Raw genomic sequence first — 21,094 nt, 5'->3', positions numbered from 1 at the left:
CTTTTTTTTAAAAAAAATTTAAAAAAAGTTTCTTGTTGTCTTTCTACTTGTTTTTAATGTCTTTTTAATGAAATTTTATGTCCATGTAGCACACTTTGCGTTGCCTTATGTCTGAATTGTGCTATACAAATAAATCAAGGTATCAGGATCAGCTTTATTGGTCAATTATGTGTAAACAAAGAAGGAATTTGACTCTGGTTAACTGATGAACTGGCGACTTATCCAGGGTTTACACCGCCATCGCTAATTGTCAGCTGGGATCAGCTAATCAGCCCATTGAGATATTGCGGTTAATGCAGTCTCACTTGAATAATGTAAAAACTAAATGATTTTAATAGCACTGACAGCAAAGTGGGGACCCCACAAATACTGGTGGGATTGAGAGAGGAGGAGAAGGGCTTTTGGTACACAGGTTTAGATAATGCTCTGGTTTTACGGCAGCTTTATCTCAGCAGGAAGCTATTTTTCGATGCAATGTCAAGTTTGGTTAAGAAAGACACTTTTTAAAAATCCAACCTAAAGGCAAGTTACTGTCCATCAAAGACATAGTGCTTAGCATGATTGTATATGTCCTGCAATGTACTCTCCAGTCCGGAAGGCGTCAGTAGTTCAAACTAGACAAAATGGTCAAAGAAGAAGAAGAAGAAGACGACGACGACGACACCGGAAACTGAATAAACAGCTGTTCTACAACGCTAATAGTCAAGTCTGGATCCCACGGAGAGCAGTCCATTGGGTCTATTCTGTGTAAAATGTCGCTGTCAGTCGTCCAGGTTGGCTGTAAAACAGAAGCGGTGTTCAGATCGGAGAATTTAAACACGAAGCTCAGCACAGGTGATATTTGCCAGCTAGATTCAGACTGACTTTGGTTTTAATTATGGACACAGTGGAAAGCATGTGGCGCACGAGGTGCTGAACCGCATCAGGAAGTAACTGTTTAATTCAAACTTGAACAAGAAATCAAGAGAATCTACATTATATCGATGTTTACGTGTTTGTGTCACTCTTTATCTGACCGTTGCACAGGGAACTTCGTAGGAGAAGTCCTGACCTGACTCATCATGGAGGCGCACTGACCTCCATGTGGAGGACTGATCCACATGGAGAGTCCTCGTCTACAGATTCAGGTAGCTGATCCAGAAACAAGCGCAGCCAGGTAACCCCATGCGTCATAATAACGTGTTCTTGAATGCATGGCAGAATTCTGTTTTACTCTTGAAGTAGTAAAAACAGTCAGACACCATGCTAAATTATTGTTTTCACACACTGGCTCAAGAACAGGATCAGAGTGCTAATTATATGCCTCATTCTTACGTCAGAGTGAATACAGATTTTTATTTTTTATTTTTTTTCTGTTATTGTTTGGTCATATACAAAGCCCACTTGTTAAATGGAAAATAATCTTCATATGTGAAGCTGTGATCACCATGTGTTGTGAGTCTGTAGATCATAAATTACCAAAGTCTTACATTTTTATTTTTATTTTTTATTTTTTGAGGCTGACTGGTCTGTGCTTCTTTGAGTGAGAATACACCAGCTCTAGAACATGTATTCATCTCACAGCCTCCATTATTTTCGGTTCCAGTGCAGTAAAGCAGCACCAGGCCGGATGAAACGAGGTCGCACTGCCACTGACTGACCTACAGACTGTGAAGAAAACCACTAATGACGGTATGTTTGTTCACACTGTTGTGTAATATTGTGCATCATAACAGCTATAATTTGTTCCAATGAGGCATGGCCGAATTCTGTTCCAGCTTGTCAGTGGTGGATACAGTCAGACACCATGCAAAAGTGTTGTCTCACTTCTGTTTTAATGACTGGATGAGTGCTTCACTCGGCCTCATGCATCTGTACAGAGATGAGTACAATAATACACCTTGAAAATGAAGGTGCTGCTCTGTCTGCATTCATGTTGGTTTTTGTATTGAGTTTTCTTTTTTTTCTTTTTCGGTTTGCTTCATTCATGCAGGCTGACCAGAGTACGTTTCTGAAGCAGGAACATGAGAACAATGGTCAGCTCCTACACTCGTGGTAAGAAATTGAAAATAAGAAGTCAAAATAACCATTATAGCTTTCTGTGAAATGCTGTTGTTGTTTGTTCCACAAGTGAAAGCAGTGTTTCAAACTAGAATAACCTGCCTGCAAATAAATGTTTATACTTCAGATGGGTTGTAAATATGAATGTACTCCACTCTTCTGTCATAATAAACTCGTAACTGTCTTCAAAATGGTTGTTGTGTATTCATTCATTTTCTGCATTTAGCTTTAAGTTGTTGGACAAAGACAGACAAGACAAGAATTTGAACGCACATTATAATAAATAAATCCATAGCATACATTTAAAAAGTGCTACCAACTTCCCTTGAAGCCGATAATAACACAGTAAGTAGTTCAGTGCAGTACATCCTGCATAAAGATCAAATATCCAAGAAATACACAAACATGTAAGGCCGTGCCATTTCAAGTACACAGGTTCACCGTTTTTATATTCCAGTCAGCCGAATCATGTCGATCTTTTCCAGCACAAAGTTTTTGCTTTGGCTGCTCAGCCGAGGCTTCACAGTTTTACAAACTGGGGAGGGAGGCTTGCGTTGTGCTTCAGGGCAACACTTGTATAATCAGAAATTTTTCAATCAACTTAAACATTTTACATTATACTTAAATCTGAACTTGATTACATCAACATTTGCATTTCATACAGTAAAAGATAAATAGGAACAGTATTACATGGACATTGTTGCGTGGTGTTAAACAATCTTTCTTTCTGACATAAAACGAAACACTCTGGATTAGGGAACACATTAGATAAATCTAGTAGTTTGTACTTAACTTACACATGAGCAAGACCTCAAAGACATCATTTTAAGTTTTAAATAACTTCATTTTATTCCTATTCACATTTTAATTGTGACTATTTTACTTACAAATATTGTATTTTATTCATTAAATTATCTGGTATAACTGCAAACTTTTTAGGGGTTTTATGTAACTGTTATTTTTACATAACTTTTTGTCAAATTAACCAACATTTGTTAACATCTGGCTGTTTTACCAGCCTGTTGTGGGACTGCTTTTACTTGACCAGTATTTCTCCTTCTAATTGTTCTTCCTTGTCCATGTTTTGTTGTTTACCCCTAAATGATCTCGTGAGTATAAATAGCAGTTGATTGACTGAACTCTGAATTTAGACACAAATAACAAAAGTTGTTAGTTTTGGGTTTTGTGACATAAGAATAGACCATATTTATAAAGTGATGTTTAATGAGAATGACTATTTATGTACAACAACTCCCTTATCATCAGTGAGCAGTTCATGGGATGTTATTGAGGGAGAACTCTTAGTTAATGTGCTAGTAATTGTAGAATATGGTCACGCAGAAAAAGGGCTTATAGGTGCTTTATAATGACAAATAAGAAAATGATATGCATCCTTGTAAGCAAGTAGTTGATGGTTAATATGTGTTCCTCATTATAAAGTGTTACTCTAGGTTTTCAGAGGATATACTTTAAGAAATTAGTTCACTTTTTTCTTTACCAAAATGCCACCATACCAGTAGATCTGTTGTGCTTTCAGGCTACATTTAGGACAGAAAACAAAGTATGGGTCAGTGGTGTTGTTGCCACACATGGCAGCTCATGAGGTAAATGAATCCCACTGTAGTAACCAATGCTGCACTTCAAAATATCCGAGCAAAACATGCTCTCCACATTAAAGAAAAAAATTTAAATTAACCTTCTCCTCTTGTACTGGGTTATGTTTTACCATTTCCTTTAAACAAAGTGTAAAGGTAGACAAAGCCACACAGAGCAGAAGTACATCCCAGTTCCTGAAGTGCTCATCATTACCAGATGTGCTGGACCGGGTCGTCGACCTCGGCTGTGATCGACAGCAGGATGGCTTTGGGAGTGTTCTCGAAAAGTGCTGCTCTGTTCTGAGTCTGGCCCTTCTTGACCCAGTGGCCGTAGATCTTGAAGGCACATGCGTCGATGAGCTTGCGGATGGGCTTGACGGCGTACGGGTCACTCTGGATCACCTCCTTGGTGACGGGCTTGGCTCGGCGGTAGTTGCAGTAGATTCTCATTGTGGCGAGAACAGTCATGCAAATGACCTGAAGGAGGAGGTTAGGGAGACATTCTTACTTCCATCCAAAGTTTAATCAAAGTCTCCAATCATTGTGTTTTATTGTAGTATTGGTATTATTCAAGCGTGTTTGTTAAAGGACACTCCAGCATGTGACATTGGAGTGCTATCTCTCAAAGAATGATTGGTATACAGACAAGCGAGAAAATCAAGGTGAAGTCCCTGTTTGCCTTGGTACGCTGTGCATATGTGATGTGAAGTCTTTGAATTTCTCACCTTGAACCTTCTGTATGGAGTGAACTGTCGCACCTCATTCACTACATATTGTGAGAAGAAGGAGTGGTTGAGAACATCGGTAGCTGTGAATCTCTGCCTCGGGTCCACCACCAGCATCCGAGAGATCTGAGGACACCACAGGGAGAGTTTGATTCAGTCTTTGCCTCAGCAACACATTTTGAAGACATTAATTGGGTCACTGAACTGATTTTACCAAATCTTTTTTTTATTTTTTTTTTTAATATTTTTTTTGGCCTTTTTTGGCTTTATTGATAGGACAGCTGAAGACTCAGACAGGGGAGTGACATGCAGCAAAAGGACCTGGGCCGGGAGTCGAACCCGGGTCCGCTGCAGCGAGGACAAAGCCTCTGTATATGGGACGCCCGCTCTACCCACTGAGCTAAACGGCACCCCAATTTTACCAAATCTTTGACAGTGTCTGAGCGGTCCTCCCACTCCGGAGATGAGAAGTCGTACTGTCCGGCCAAAATCATGCGCAGCATCATCATCTGTTTCCTGTGCCAGAAGGGTGGAGAGCCTGCGAGCAGCGTGTACATGATCACCCCTGAACTCCATCTGCAGGCACGAACCAGAGGGAAATCAAACTGTGTGCACATACAAGTCATATATGAATGCATACAGTGAGTTCAATGTCATTTACACATCGTACAGATTAAAATTTAGCTTATGTACCTGACAGTTAAATAACCTTCCAACTGCGTTGCGTGTTTTTTGTCTCTGCACACTCACATGTCCACTGCAGTGTCATATCCTGCGTGTCCTGCGTCCATGGAGCACTCGATGATCTCAGGAGCGAGGTAACCAGGGGTCCCACACACCTCTGTGTCACAGACAAGTCAAACTAATGAGCCTTTAATTTACTTTAAAGCCACATTAATAAAGCTCAAAAAGAATCACATTGGAGTGGATCTGTTGTCAGCATGTTCTTACTTACAAATATTAGAACGTCAAAATCAGACTATTATTCCTGTAAAGGTACTGTTGAATTACTCAAACAAAAGAACATTTGTTGCTTTTCTAAAGATCACTAGAAGAAGTGGCTACTAGTTTGAAAAGGTGTTGAATAAAGAGGGAATAAAGAGTAAAAAACAAACACGGCAATGTAATCCCAAGTAAAACTTAGTTTAGCAAGTTATTTAATCATATAATGACATGAGAAAACAGCCCAGCTGCCAGAATAACATTTTGGCATCGTGCGTTCCTGCAAACTACAGATACCTTAAATGATCAATACATATATACATACATGTAATGTCAACATTTCCACAAACTGAGTCATGTTACATTAAGATTACATGTATCAGCTGACTCATTTTGATGGTGATGGCTGACACAAAACTGGATACCTCAGGACATTTTCCAGCCATGTTTGCGGTGACAAAACTGGATGTTTTCGGCCAAAATGTGATCGTATGTGTTAATGTGAAGTTTCGACACAAGAGGTGTTTGCAGTAATGTTCAATACCAACATGTATTCAGGTGCTTGGGTTGGAATAAACTCCTCGACCCACTCAAACACAGTAACTTGAGTACTTACAGTTACTTTCCCTCAAGTGAGCAATAACACCAATAACATAATTTACACACATCTAAGAAAATGCACTGAAATAATTCACCTAATTTTGCATTTAGACTGTAATCATGACGGCAACTTTCAGATTGTGTTGCATGGTTACCTTAAATATGTGTACACGTTGTTCAGCAATAGACTTACTAATGGAAATGACTTGAGTCTCATTTGACATTTGACTTGCCAGTTCCCACTGCTAGTGACCTTATGCTTTCTGATAGGCCTGTTTGAAAGGTCAGTGTGTCTGTGACTACAGCAAATAGATCTGTGATCCGAGTGTCCCGTTGCATGTTGTGCAACCAGAACCAGATTCTCTCTGCTGACCACCTGCAGCTGCTGTAACTGCACTGTATGTTGTAAACAGTAACTTTATTAGACACTTCTGTCTGTTCCATCTGTTGATGTAGAGATTTCTTCTGTGTTTGTGTTATTATTTAATGGTTTCTAATGAGCACTTTGCGTCACGTTTGGACCATCTAGACCTTAAGTCAACCCTGTATAATAATGTGATACTGCCTTTAGCTGACCTTTAAGTGTCTGTCCAGGGCTGATCTGCACAGCGAAGCCAAAGTCGGTGAGTTTGATGTTCATCTCGTCATCCAACAAGATGTTCTCGGGCTTCAGGTCCCGGTGGACGATGTTCTGGCTGTGGAGAAACTTGACCACCTCCATCAGAGCGCGCATGATGTTCCTGACACCAACACAAATATCAAACTCTACTCAAGATCTTTAAATATTGTAATAATAGTCAAATAGTGGATTAACACTCTCACTGACCTGGTTTCCTTCTCACTCAGAGTGACTTTCTCTGTGAGGTAGTCAAAAAGTTCTCCCCTCTTCATCCTGGGGAAAAGGAAAGACAACTTTTTGAACAGCTGCTGGCCACAATCAGGTTTGAATTTACAAGTAAAAGCTCCAGTAACAATACTTACAGGTCAAAAATCAAAAAGTAGAAGGCGTTGGACTCATAGCAGTCTTTGAGCTGTACTGGAGAGGAGAAACATATGATGACTTGTGAGCAAAAGCCAAAACTCCCCTCAGCTGACCTCTTGAGCAGATTAGTCAGACAAGAATCTGATTGAAGAATGAATGTCTGTGCTTACTGATGTTGTCCTGTCCACAGACTTTCTTGAGGATGTCGATCTCCTTCACCGTCGCCTCCCTGATCTCCTCGGTCTCCTGCGGTGACATCTTGTCCGAGGGGGTGATGTCGATGATCTTCACCGCATAGTCCTGCGACGTCCGCTTGTCGACACAGCGACGCACAACACTGCTCACTCCCCTGAGGAAGAAACAACACGGTGGTCTTGTTATCTACAGATTTGTCACGTCACTCATGCCTTCAGAGGTTTGTGTTTGCACAGCTGGACTCGAAGAAAACATCTTTGTGTGCTTCAGTCAGGACTTCCAGCAGCAAACTGATGACAGTTTCTGTGATAACTCTTGGATGTACTGTGTCTTTCATCACACATGTTTTGTCAATGATTTCTCACTGAATACTACTCTAATCCTCAAATCAAAGATTGTGAAATAAAATCCATTCCAGGGGACAACGAAGAGGAAACTAAGTGGACTCGTCTGTGAGGCCAACCGAGCCATGTGAAGAATACCTGAGCAGCCGAGCACATTGTCCACATCCGGTGACCTTGTGACCTGTATGTGAGTGAAATTACACAATCTCAGCAGCGTGCCGTCCGATCCCGGGCAGCTCTCAACACTAAACCTTTGTCCAAAACACTCTGAAGTTCATGAATGCAGCCTCCACCAACAGTGTGTGCTTACGTAACAGCACCACCGTCTGACAGATGGCGGGGAATGAATGAAAACTAGAGTTGTTCTCAGGGACTTCAGGGAAACCATTCGGCCTGTTTTTGTACTGTCCACAACAACAGTGAGAGTTGCCCGGCCTCAATGAACATAATGCTCTTGTTGAGCTGTTTAATGTTACATTGTTGTGAATTACTAGACTGCAAAGTTTTTAAAAATTGGTGTTTTATTCACTAAACAAAGATAACAGGCCAGTGGTTCACAACATTGTTGGCCTTAGTTTGACATTTGAGGGAAATGTTCAATTATATGATATAATACATTCAGTTCATTTCTTGCCAAGAGTTGGATAAGAACATTGTTTGATTGTATATCTGTGGGCTAAATATGAAGCTTCAGCCAGCAGCCGATTAGCGTAGCTTAGCACAACAATTGGAAACAGCACCAACAATTCCACTTTCCTATGCCTGGAAATCCTCGGCCTTTGTACGTATTGAAGTAACAAGATATAAATGTTAACTATAAGGCTTTGGAGGGGCTGGTCGGTGGATTTTGTTACCTCTCAATGGAGCCAGACTAGCTGTTTTCCCTTGTTTTTGTCATTATGCCAAGATAAGCTAACTGTTTCCTGGATATAGTCAAAATCAAAGGAAATGTGTAAATGTGATTGAGTGGTCTCAATCTTATCATTTCTGCTTGTTAAAGAGAAAAAGGAAGTAAAAAAGCTTGATGGAAAAACTATTCCCCATGTAGTTCATAAATTAGCTAAAAAGTGAAAATTATAACTTTTCTGCAACTGGCTGAAATGGGCTTCCATAATTTTCTCATCAAAGTACTTCATGCTGTTGTTTAAGCACACATTCATAAATGTCAAACTATAAAAAGAGTCATGTAAAAAATAATTGTGTCTTCTGTTAATAGAAAAAGTCCACTGATAGTGAACAGTTCAAAGAAAGTGTGATTTTTATTGTTTTATTCAAGTTATTTTAGAGTCCCAAAGACATACAATTGTCCAATAAGTCATAATTTGAGGGAACTCATAACTTGCGACCCGTTGTTGGGTCCTGACCCCCAGGTTGGGAACCCCTACTGCGGGCTAATTTTAAGACATTATAAACATACCTTCCAAGAATCTCCTTTGACTCATACTTGTCGTAGAACTCCTGGGCTCCCGCCGAGTCAGGGATCTCCTCCTCTTTGGTCATGATGGCTGTGATGCCGCTTCACCAACTGCTCTCCTCTTACAGCTCACAACAGGTTTCCTGTCAGTGTTCAGATGGTAATTAATCATCACTGTTGAGGCATTTACGTTGAAGCAGCGCTTAAATGTTGTAACTGAAAGAATTGGTAGACTAGTTGATAATGAAAACTGAATGCATTTATTTGATATTGCTGATTGGGTTAATCCGTAACAATTCATCAAGTGGCATAAAAGAGAGAATAGTTTACTCTATGATGTAGAGGAGTAGCAGTATAAAAGAGCATTAAATGAAAATAGGTTACTGAAATAAAGTACAAGTATCCCACAGTTGAACTCAAATAAACTTAGATGTACTTAGCTTGTACCTCAGCATTGTCGAGCTTTCCTGTGGTCTATGGATTATGAGACTTATTTCTGATTTATTTCACTTTGTCAAAAGGAAAGATGTCACATGCTTTCTAGATGCATAATTCATTAGACGCCCCTTCTACTTACACAGCTTTGTGCAAAATTTGAATTATCTGCTTTGCCTCTCTCCTGCTGCTTGTAACAGGATCCAATAATCAGTCAGATTAGAGTCACCGTCCCAAACTAACTGTCATACCCACCATATCACTGAGTGTAGAGTAATAAAAGCTGTGTGCCACAGCGCGTGAACAAGCTCTCCCTCTTATCCTGTCACTATTTGACCTTTTGCAGGCTCCAATAATCTAATACATTAAAGAGAAACAGTCACTCACCGTGTCCCGTGCTGCTCAGTCCCTGTTATCCATGATCATTACTCAGTAGAGGACAAAGAGGTCCAGTCAGACCCCGGTGCTGTGCTGTGGCAGCTTCATGGGGCCACTGCCATCGTAAAGGGTGAGCTTTAATGTCAGATGCCAAAAATAAATTGTTGCTTCCACAGCAGCGGCAGCAGCACACTGTGAACGCGTGTCCATACAAAAACCAGATCCATGAAATAATACCCAACACCCACACATTTACAGAAACAGGGCTGCTCTACATTATCTACATTACCAACATAACAACACATGAAACATTAACTTCTTCACCGAGAGGCTGGAGTGACATGACAGGTGCTGGACCTCTGTGAAAGAAACTGAGTGTAAAAATAGAAATGTTTCTTGAAGAGTACAATAATCTGACAGGCAGAGATATAAATCATCACACAAACACTCTTTATGATTCAAGTGCTTTATTGTTGTTTCTGAACTTCTTGGAGACAAACTGTCATCATTTTGAAGTCATTGTGATCTACAAATGCAACTTAAAAGCACTGACGCTAATGAAAAAACAAGTCAAATCAACTCAAAGCATGCATCACCAAAATATATCAACATTATTTATAAGACTATTATTACAAACTCTGCAGCTTTTTCCTGGGAAACAAATACAAGGATGCTGTCTGATGATGACTTGTCAAAATAAAAGCATGTTTATTGATCTCTTGAGAATTACATCATCTTGGTATCCAGGAGGGTTGCTTTTTTCTGATTTTGTGCGCTTCTTGCTCTCCAGGTTTTTGTCTCAGTCTCATGACATACCTGTGGATACAATCAAAGTTTAATTAGACGATTCTTTCCAATCATTAGCCATATTTAAAAATCTACAGTGCAGGAACCACTCAGAAAGCCTTTGAAACGACTCCTCCCTGTGGCCACACTGTGTACTGCAACACATTACATCAGCACCATGGTGTGCGTAGTAAAAAGTCACTTGGCTATGACGTCTGCATGACTCAGCATGTATGCAAAGCCAACTTATTCAGCAGTGTGGAATTACATATAAAAAAAGGTACAGCAAACAACAAGACTGCAGGGTCAATGGCTTGGTCTGATTTAAATAAGAGAAGTGATAAAACATAAAACTGTTTCTTTTGCAAAACCCCGCAAAAATGACTTTAATGGACCAATATTGCACAGTCTGACTGCCAGACACACCAATCAACAAGCTATGAATCCTTACGAAATCTAATATTATACAAATGTCTGGACTTTTCACTCACCGTTAGCAAACTTGCACTGTTTGAGAACCTCACTGAAGCCCTCGCAGAGCTTATAGTCGCTCTGGTTTTGGGCACACTCGATGAACTGTTTGAGCTCATATGAGCAGGCCTGCTGCGGCTGAGGGGCCTCCTGCTGGTACATGGACTGTGGCTGCTGCTGGTACATGGGCTGAGACTGGTATGGCTGGGCCTGGTACGGCTGGGCCTGGTATGGCTCCTGAAAGACACAATGTGGATGATGGAATCTTTCACAGATCTACAATACACATGACAGGTCATAGTAACTGTTTTTTTTCCTGTGTAAACATCACATTTGAATACATTTTTAACACAATGATAAAAAGAGACATCTTCTCTCAAAACAATCAGAACATTAGAACATACTTATCCATTATATGTTGCAATGCCCACACTGTGATATCCAATACAAATCTAGAGATTGATGACATATGGCTAAGCTTTACATGTTTCCCTTAAGATTTTTTATGAAACACATGGAACACAGGAATCAGCACATAAATACCTTAATACCTACAGTGGACACATATAAGGTTTTCAGGTAAATAGTATGATTGTGATTGGATATTGTGTTGCTAACTGTATTACCATCAAATATGTTTACTAATTTGTTTATTGTATGTATGATTTTTGTCATATATTGTTTGGATTCAACCTATTAAATAAAATACATATGGATCACAGTCATGTGACTTCACTAATAAGCCAAGTTTACATCAGTTGGTAGCCAATGAACAGTGGGCCATCATTGGCAGTTTTTACATCAATAGATTAAAGGTCTCCGTCACACTGCTTGCGCCTGGTTTTGACAAACAAACATCCTTTAATCCAGTTTACCGTGTTAGTATAATTGCACACACTGACCTGTGGATTACAGAGAATGTGACATTTGTTTCATCCCTCCCTTGCCTCCTCCCCCAACTTCCCAACACACACACACCCTCACCTGTTTTTGTTAGAGATGTCCTACCTACCTAGTGTCAGACACATTAATCCGCCCTGAAGCTATTCCAGTCCCATGACCGGTTAAACCAAAGTTTATTTACCTGGTACGTGACGTCAGGTTTGGCAGGCTCTGAGTGTCCTCCACCGAAGCCTCCAGTCATGGCATGGCCGATGGTGTGTCCTACTGCAGAGCCCACCGCAACTCCAGCGGCGGTAGTCGCCATCTGGGCAAACATACCGGGCTGTTTGGGTGCTGCCGCTGGGGCGCCCACAGCAGAGGGAGGAGCATGCATTGGGGCCGGGGCATACGAGGGTGGAGGTGCAGCCCTGGCCATAGGTGGTGGTGATGGTGGTGCCCTGCTGTAAAGAGGAAGTACAATCCCGACACAATCAATTACTAACACTGCGTGTATGTGCTAGTGTCTGTCTTTTGAAATAGCTTGTATTCTTTCTTCCTTGTAAAAAGAGGGATAATGCATGTTTTAATCAAAATATTCAGTGTTCTCTCTTTAGACCTTCAAAATACTTTATACAAGGAAAACTCTGAGCTTCAAGGCCAAGTTCACTCAAAAAAAAAATTCTGACATTTTCCACTCATCCACATATTGATGGAAAATAAGATGACGTTTTTCTTAGTCCACAAAACGCTGGCCAAGCTGGAAGCAGCCATTTAATGTTTTAGTTTCTGTAGTTTTTTTGTTTTGTTTTTTACATTTTAAAACAACTCCCCAGCTACTTTAGCTGGTTCGACAAATTCTGCATGCCTGCTTCGCTGCAAAGCTCCAGAAATGTTTTGGGGACAACAAAACTTCGCCCAATCCATACTGGTATGAATAGATAATGGCTGCATTTTAATTTTTCCATGTCTGTTAGAGTCACTTGAGGTCACGGGTATTTCCTCGGGACAGCCTTGCAGTAGAGCTGGTGATAGTGACAAAAATCATAGTAGAAATGCGACAGTCCAAAGCTTTCGTTAAATACTTACAGTACTCAAGGTTAGATGTGGCTAACATGGTCCAATATAAGATCAACACTTAATAACAGGAAAATGTTTACTAATAAGTTAGAAGCATTTGCTGTTCATGAAAAGCAGAAAAACTGCATTAGTTGTCTACTAAATTTAACGAAAGGTTAAAGAGAAACTGAGCCTAGCGGTCTGTGGTTTTATGTAATCCTAGATGGTTTGATATGTTTAATTTAGCTGTTGTGATGCAGTTACATGAACAAGACGCACTTTGACCTTCACTTCTTAAATCAATGACTTTTCAACAAACACCAGTTTCATGGCACAAAAGAAAGGCTTAAAGATGCATAAATATTATCATTTTAAGTCAGTTTTAGGTGCTAATTACAGGTAATTTCCCTGTCAAACACCGGCTAACACATGCTACATACGTCAACTGTACCGCTACCTAAACTAGCTAGCAGCTACATTAGCCTACCCACCATCCTCACAACTTCTAACAAATGGCTTTAAATACTCAGATAACTGTTATCGTTACCTGGCCGGAGGGGCCATCCTGGATGTCCGGCTTCTGCTTCCTCTTGGCATTTTTAATGTATGAGCGTTTCAGTGAGTTTGCTGGCTGATAAAAGCAGACGAGTTACTAAGTAGTCAGGTATAAGACTCGTTGGCAGATCGACCTTCGGCTAATCCGGAACCTTCCATGTGTTACATCATTTGTCTCCCGGGTAACTTCCGGTATTACAGACAACAAGGATTCTTACATCAGTTACAAGTACAAATATGTAATACGGTTTATTGATTATACTCCCGTAATTTATAATAATATAAAATACATGCAATAATTTATTTTTAAGTAAGTTTTCCTCGAGGTTCATTGCTCCTGAAATTACAGTAAAAAACAATAAAATTAAAAAGTCATGGTATTTTTTTTGTCCCAAGTAGTAAATAATAATTTAATTGCTAGTTTGTTTCATCCCCAACATTGCACAACATCACAATGCATTTCTGTGTTTAATAGTTTTATTGTGCAAAGCCAAAAATTATTTATCTCTTCTGTTCTCTCATATTAACAAAAATATCTGGTCATAAACCAGTACATTATACCAATGATAAGCTGTCTTAGAATTGTACAGTCTGGTATGTTTATGTACCATAACTGAAAATTATACACACATTACTATAAAATTATAACATATGTTGCATCCCACAGACATGTTTTACTTCACAAAATTGATTGAAATAAAAAAAATCAAATTATGTGACGCAGCTGACGAGAAAGACGTCACTCTCTTTTCCCCTTCTTCTTTTTATCTGAAAATCGTTGTCGTTGATGATGTCCACCACCTCCTCGTCCTGATGGGTTTCCTTTAGCTCTTCGCTTTTCCCACACTGGCATAGGTGGCTCAATTTCCCCTGGACGTCCTCCTCTGTCTGGCACGCTGCCCATCAATACCTAGTGCGACCAAAGACAAATCAAAAACCATCAGCTACAAGTGTCTCAATTCAGAATCACAGACATGTTTTATAACTGTTTACGGTTGTACCTTATAGACAGGGGTGCTTTTTCCAGCCTTGATTGGCTCGATGATGGACAGATCATCTCTGGCAGCAATTAGGAGAGACAGAGAGACTCGAGAGGAGCTGGCGTGGGAGGAAAGAGGAGGCACTGAGGCCAGCACTTCACTGCGCTCCTGTAAATAAAAACCTGATTAAACTGAGATGTTTGTTGTTATCCTGATGCACAGTTATGCTTCTGTTGTGCCTTAAGTTACCCGCTGCAGCAAGATATGTTATAACAATAATGGAAATAAATATTTAAATCCACCAGTACCTTTTAGTAGCACTTGTTTATTATATTTTAACTTTTATGAACTAAACGAGATGACACTGACGGCTGGACAAACCCAACAACCAAGTCATCTACGTTGGTACAGTTCACGGTAAATTTAGTAAGTTCTGACGGATGCAGTTATTTGACATCACGCCTACCTTTTGCTTTTCTCCCCATGCAAATGACTCCAGTGTGACCTGAAAGCGCTTGATCATCATCTGTCGCCGACACCGATAGTCCTCTGTCAGACGCTGATTGATACGTTTAACTTGCGTCTGAGAAACATAAAGGAAAGAAGGTTGAGTCGCCTGTGTTAGAATTAAATGTGATGTATAATGAACTGGTGACAGGCCTGGCTACATACCCACTGCTCTTTGCTGAGGCTGGTGTTAAGAAGCGGGTTTGTCATGTCTCCACCTGGTAGACGAGAGAGCCTCGTCTCCACCTGCATTAAAATACCATATTTAAAGTCTTCTCAGTTTGTAGTCATGATTTACACCTAGTTCAGTCTTTCCTTTATAACACCTACCTCGCTTATGACATCTGTAGATTCAGAGGAGGTGTCCATGTCGAGGGCGTGCAGCAGTAATATCCATTCTGCCTGCATCTCCGCCTTTCTTCGTTCTTTGTCTGAATCATCATCTTCATCTTCATCTTCCTCTGTGACTTCATGGCTGTAATCTTCGACCCGCTGCTCTTTCTCAGACTCCTCCTCTGTCATCTTCTCCTCTGGATGCAGTTCTTTATTCTTGATCATGCGAGCTGCTTGTAATTCTGATATGAGGAACTCTGAGGGATTGAACATGACTTCTTAGTCGATATACTGTTTGTTTTGCAGGAAGTGTATTAATCCATGAGGACTACAATCATCTGTTATTACCTGAAACACAACTCTACAACTGAGCCCAGTGGACTCATTTCTCACCAGTGACTTTGTTGAGGATCGACGGACCCAGAACCTCGGAGGTCAGCGCGGTGAGGGGAGAGCACAGGTTTGACAGTAAAATTCTCAGCTCACCCACAAGCAAGGCGTTACCTGTCCTGCTTGAGTCTAAAAAAAAAACCACAAAAAAACTATTTCATTTATATGAAGCACATTCATCAATGTGCTTTATATTAAAATGCAGGCAAGGAACAGAAAAATACCAGAGATAAAAGATAAAATACAACAGCCTTTTTTGCACTTTCATTCATGCATTGTACCAGCATTTATTTTGCAATACTTGATTAATTCATCCACCAACATTAGCTTACTGCAGATATATTGGTATCCATGTACAATTAATGCTGGACGATGATTAAAAAGAGATTGCAGTACAGAAACAAGTTTTTTAAAATAGGCGTCCTTCACATACTACATGTACAACAACACACTGGCACATTTCGTCCACTATACTCATCTATATTTTTCCCACTTTGTATATGTTACGTAGCATAAAGGAACAACAATGACAATTAAATTAACCTTGATATAATTTCACCCTCATTCTTCTGTCCTTTACTGCTTTTAATTTGTTAATTTTTAATCTATTTATTATCCTTTATTCTTTTTACTGCTCGTTATCGTTTATCTGCTCTTAACTCCTCTGATGTGATGTCGTCTTCTTATCGTCCTTTATTGACTGTGTTCTTTTATTTATCTCTAGTTATGCATTTTATTTTGTATCTCCCTCTTTTTTTATCCTAAGTGTTTTTTGTTTGTTTGTTTTTTTTTTCATTTTCTGTTGTTCTAATTCACCTCAGAGGAGGCTTCCCTGTGTTTGGACTGTTGAGTGTTGAGTGTTTATTGTTATACTGTATTCCTGAGTTTCCTGCTTTTGCTTTTTTATCAAAGCACTTGTAATCTCTAAAAAGGTGCTATATTGATAAAGTTTATTAGTAGTACTAGTAGTAGTAAAAATAACTGACTCCAGTGTAGTTTAGGAGAAAGACACAGACAGAGGATTATAATAAAAACCTTGCAGCTCTGGACAGACTGTCCTCAGCTCTGCAGACAGCCAGGTGAGCAGGGGACAGGGGAGCTCATCACATTTACACTGTGTGAGGCAGGAGCCGCCCGAGTACCTGAGCAGGAAGTGAGACGACAGGTGAGTTTACCTGACGCAGCACGTATCCCGACATGCTGGAAAGGCCAGAATATTGTCACTAAATCACAAATTAGCTGGATGCTGATGATGAAAAGCTTATAAATCACAGCTTCACTAAGTTGAACCGAGTGTTAGCTTTGAACAGCAGCTAGGTGGCTACGCGGTAAACAACAACAACGTGACGTCAGTTAAACGTTACTTACCCTAAAGCTTTAATCGCAGAAACTGTCCCTTTGCTCCTCTCCATGGTCATTTTAGTGGTGAACAGCTGACACACACGTGTATCTGTTACAGTAAGTCAGCTCTCCACGGATGAAAGTTCAGGTTCAAGCGTGTTTTCAAACTGTGCTTCCTCTTTCTACACTGTGTAGCTGTGTGATGGTGACGTCTCGCCCCCTGCTGGACGGAGGTGGTACTGACGGTACAGCGCAGGTGTCACACAGTAGAACTTTTACTTCTTACTATAAGAACAAACATTTTTGGATAAATAAATACTTTAAAGGATCAAAAATATAATGGCACATTCCATCAAAGGTTTACAGCTCTGCCTCCAAACATAAAAAAAAAAACCCAAGTAAAGATTCTGCATATAAAATATTAAGTCTGAATCCATGTAACAGGAGCCTAATCTCCATGATATATGACATTATCTTAAATATCGACCCACCTACAAATACTAAAACACAGGGAGCCTGAGAGTGTGACCTGGGAGCGGTCATTTCTGAGGACTGCTGGGAAGATTATATCTCTCCTGTACAGTTGAATTTAATTCAAGCTGTTCCACAGAATGACTCAAACACAAATTAGATTAAATATATCCCTCTGTTAACTCTATCTGCCCCAGGTCCCCAGTCTCCCTGGGACACATGTTCCGGTCCTGTCGCTCCCTAAGTCAATTTCTGGACTACCATATTTGAATGTCTTTCAGTTTTATGCAACATGCGCCTCAAACCTAACCCATTGCTCCAGCTTGAGAAAATAAGTGATACTCTGAATGGATCTTGACAAATTCACTAAAATATAGTCTCCATTTATCGTCCATGGAAAGGGACTGATTCGCTGATATCTCATGCCACACTTAATGATGATTACATCCTGTTTAGCCCATTTCCACTACAATAATACATACATTTGGTTGTTTGTTTGTTAGGGGTTGGCACAGATGGGCTTGTTTCAGTGTGTACATATCTGTGTACTTTGCACTGTCTGTTTATGTATGTATGTGGTTATACAAGCAGAACAACTCTACTCAACTAAAAACTCAACTTAATGAAGTTGTAAAAAATGGCAGAATAGTAAAGGCTATATTACGCCATTGGGTTATAATTATTGATACAATAATGTGTGCTTTAGTTTATCTTCTGGGTAGTTTTTGAATTTCCCCTGAAGATTGATAAAAAGAAACAAAATATGTTAAAACATATAATGAATGGAAAGAACATGGAATCTAAACAATATACTACACATTGCCACACACCATACATATTTAATAAAAGTGAAACAAATAATTTCCATAAGATAATGCAGCATATACAAAAACAAAACGCGCAACAAAAAAAGGATACCTGTTTACACAATCTTACACAATCTTCATTTCTATATTTTGATAACATAACTTAATATGTGCTACTGCAACAACATGTCTCACAGCTTCTTTGCTGTTGCTTCACCCACTCAAAAGCTTTCCTTGAGAGAAACAAATCAGTCTTGAAGAAATACATTTAAATTTCTGTCCAGCAGAAGTCGCTAGAGGTCTGTGAGGGACTGGTACTACACTAAGTATATTTACTGAAGCGCTGCATTGAAGTAGTATGTAGAGGCGCTTGTAACACTTTAATATGTCCACTTCATTTGTTGCACTGCATTTCAGATGGAAAACTTCCCTTACCTGAGATTTTATTAGCGATGAGATGGAGATTCTCTATGCAAAACACATAACCAGCGTGGAAGATGTGATGATGTGCATGGTCTGTATAAAATAGTTGAAATGATCTCCTCCTCATCCAAAAATAAAGTGCATTAAAATAGAGATATAACAATCCAAAATGCCAGATAAGATCGTAATGCTTTGAATGAGCCCTTCTGCATAATTAGTTTAATTTATTTTACTTTACATTGTATTTAATTGAAATCACACCACTGCTCACTTTAAAACAGAAACTTCATGTGTTGCTCTCACCCCGCAGCAGCCTCCATCTGCAGGAGAGGGTGATCTGGGGTGATCTTTCCTCACTAATAAAAATCGTGATTTATCGTGTCACTCACCATGTTTTGGCTCTCTGCTACCTTTATTCTCCTCATCCTCATTACTTTCAGTACCCGTGATATTTATGTGCTCTTTACCCTGAGCATCATTTCACACACTCAGCACTCTCAGTCAGCACCATCACAGGTCTTGCTGATGCAGGCAACGCAGCTTAAGTTTGCTGTCGAGCTTGCATGCGCAGAGACAAGTGTTATATATGTATACACAGAAGTCTAGTTGTCAGCACTCGATTCTGTGATTTAAAACGTCATATAGGCTTTTATGGTGGTCGGGGTTTCTTCACACCTCCTGTAGGAGCTCATCCAGCACAACACCTTGGTCGTCAGAGGTGCCATCACTCTGGCAGGTGTCACTTTTATTTTACTGGAAGTGCTGGAAGAGTCTTCTCTTATAACGCTGTCCCTTCTTCTGACACATGACTGTATACGCACACATGCCCAGGCCTGCTTCATTAGCTCTGTCTGATATTGCTGTATCTGACTCCTCTTGTCACAACAGGCGGTATCTTCGTCACACTTATGGCACAAGCCCCTCTGACAGCCGCCTGTGAACTGAGCAGGAACAATGACGACAGCGGCCGCATACATCAAGACACTTGCTTGGTCCCTGCTGCCATATGTACAGAAGTTGAGCCCCCCCCCCTCCTCCCCAGCAACAACAAAAGCCTCGCCATGCGTCAGGATGCTGCGTCTTTTATTCCCTTGACACTGTCCCTCGCTCCATGAAACCTGCAGGGGGGGCTGAACTTTGACCCCTGGCAAGCGGCCAGACAAAGCAGGCAGACACTCCCCTCTTGCCCAGCGGTTCTGATCATGCACGGTGGACTTGTTGAGCACTTGTTGAGTGGACGGACGACAAGCATTGGAGACCCATTCACAGTCACATTCACGGCCAAACTATGGTTATATGTGTTGGGGCCGATCATGCAAACAGACCAAAGTTAATTAAAACTTATTTCTGAAAGCTATATATGTTTTCATGTCAGACAGTACACATGCTGTATGTAGACATGTATACATGCACATACTGTACATATCCACCGACTACATGCCACCTATTGCATTCATCGTTCAATCATGCACCTTTGTACTATAACATTCGTGTTTAGAACAAACAGACATAGTTCAACTTGGGCTTATTCTTGCTTTTATATGTTTTTTTACTATATCTGTCCCCTTTACATTATAGTTCAGTGTTTATGTTTACCCATCTTTCTTTAGTTTGTTGTCCATTGTTTAGCTGTACGTCTATTTCTAGCGGTCCTACTGAAGATTGTTGGTGGAGAAGTGTGCAACATTCAGAGCAACAGTAAACCAGAAATTCCTTGTTTGCATAAACATAATTATCCAACAAAGCCGATTCTGGTTTTGTTTTGTACAAATAGACTGTTATAAAGGTACTTAAAGCAACATGATGTAAGTTTTTTACCTTAAAATATCAGCTTCAAACCATTTTTAAGCTCCAGTGTCTTGCAATAGGCTGAATTGTGTCTCTGTCACTATGTACCTTCAGTGAGAGGGTAGGATCACAGCGTTACGTACATGTTTACTTCAAAAAACAAGTTTTAAACAGGTAACATTCAGCATGGTTACGTGACCACAATAATCCGATAACTGGGAATAATCAGGTTACGTTAATAATCTGATTTGACGTGTTTACATGCACTTTAGTAATAGGATAATGGAAAAAATTTGATTTACTTGATTCAGTCAATTAGTTGGATTTCTTTCAGTACGTGAGTGTATATATATATATATATATATATATGAGTGAACATGAGAGTCCACAAACACTAACACAGGAAATTCCTGCGCTTCTCCTTCAAGGGGACTCACTTCCAGTACAACAGTTTTCCTTTCTGTTCTATTCTCTGGCGAAAAAGCTTTCCTCTCTCCTTTCTCCCTCCAAGTACATGTTTTTAACACATGTGCAGATGTAAAAGAACAACATAAACGAGATTAACGGTATAAATGGATTATTGGGCGAAAAACTAGGTCTGTTTATCCGATTTTACATAACAGGATAACGGCTTTTATCCTATAAAGCCCATCAC

At 40.0% G+C, this 21,094-nt stretch overlaps 3 protein-coding genes, 1 long non-coding RNA gene and 2 other non-coding genes across 6 annotated transcripts; 3 read left to right on the top strand and 3 right to left on the bottom strand.

The window, feature by feature from the left end:
- Positions 1 to 659: 659 nt before the first annotated feature.
- On the top strand, positions 660 to 2,231 carry LOC115574771 (uncharacterized). Its single transcript, XR_003982571.1, has 4 exons — positions 660 to 834; positions 1,027 to 1,156; positions 1,586 to 1,671; positions 1,973 to 2,231. It is a non-coding gene; the product is annotated as an uncharacterized LOC115574771 (long non-coding RNA).
- LOC115576492 (small nucleolar RNA SNORA15) lies at positions 1,192 to 1,332 on the top strand. Its single transcript, XR_003982872.1, has one exon. It is a non-coding gene; the product is annotated as a small nucleolar RNA SNORA15 (small nucleolar RNA).
- LOC115576501 (small nucleolar RNA SNORA15) lies at positions 1,736 to 1,873 on the top strand. Its single transcript, XR_003982873.1, has one exon. It is a non-coding gene; the product is annotated as a small nucleolar RNA SNORA15 (small nucleolar RNA).
- Positions 2,232 to 2,302: 71 nt separating the features above from the next.
- Positions 2,303 to 9,996, bottom strand: phkg1a (phosphorylase kinase, gamma 1a (muscle)). The gene is made up of 10 exons (XM_030406365.1): positions 9,660 to 9,996; positions 8,841 to 8,980; positions 7,055 to 7,233; positions 6,884 to 6,938; positions 6,729 to 6,794; positions 6,479 to 6,642; positions 5,111 to 5,201; positions 4,783 to 4,936; positions 4,361 to 4,486; positions 2,303 to 4,112 (listed from the first exon to the last, which is right to left on the bottom strand). Exons 2-10 carry the CDS (start codon positions 8,921 to 8,923, stop codon positions 3,846 to 3,848), a joined length of 1,185 nt encoding a protein of 394 aa, XP_030262225.1. The 5' UTR covers positions 8,924 to 8,980; positions 9,660 to 9,996; the 3' UTR covers positions 2,303 to 3,845.
- A 104-nt stretch (positions 9,997 to 10,100) lies between these two features.
- On the bottom strand, positions 10,101 to 13,598 carry chchd2 (coiled-coil-helix-coiled-coil-helix domain containing 2). Its single transcript, XM_030405830.1, has 4 exons — positions 13,393 to 13,598; positions 11,992 to 12,250; positions 10,928 to 11,144; positions 10,101 to 10,466 (listed from the first exon to the last, which is right to left on the bottom strand). The coding sequence occupies exons 1-4, from the start codon at positions 13,440 to 13,442 to the stop codon at positions 10,456 to 10,458; spliced, it is 537 nt and encodes a 178-aa protein (XP_030261690.1). The 5' UTR covers positions 13,443 to 13,598; the 3' UTR covers positions 10,101 to 10,455.
- Positions 13,599 to 13,859: 261 nt separating this feature from the next.
- Positions 13,860 to 17,164, bottom strand: LOC115574336 (protein FAM98B). Its single transcript, XM_030405818.1, has 8 exons — positions 16,979 to 17,164; positions 16,646 to 16,752; positions 15,614 to 15,739; positions 15,218 to 15,477; positions 15,053 to 15,133; positions 14,847 to 14,963; positions 14,402 to 14,548; positions 13,860 to 14,310 (listed from the first exon to the last, which is right to left on the bottom strand). The coding sequence occupies exons 1-8, from the start codon at positions 17,026 to 17,028 to the stop codon at positions 14,140 to 14,142; spliced, it is 1,059 nt and encodes a 352-aa protein (XP_030261678.1). The 5' UTR covers positions 17,029 to 17,164; the 3' UTR covers positions 13,860 to 14,139.
- Between the last annotated feature and the right edge of the window lie 3,930 nt (positions 17,165 to 21,094).

This window comes from Sparus aurata, chromosome 2, assembly GCF_900880675.1.
Source record: "Sparus aurata chromosome 2, fSpaAur1.1, whole genome shotgun sequence".
NCBI lineage: Eukaryota > Metazoa > Chordata > Actinopteri > Spariformes > Sparidae > Sparus > Sparus aurata.
The sequence above is the reverse complement of the archived record's forward strand: the minus strand, read 5'-3'. Positions and strand labels throughout refer to the sequence as shown.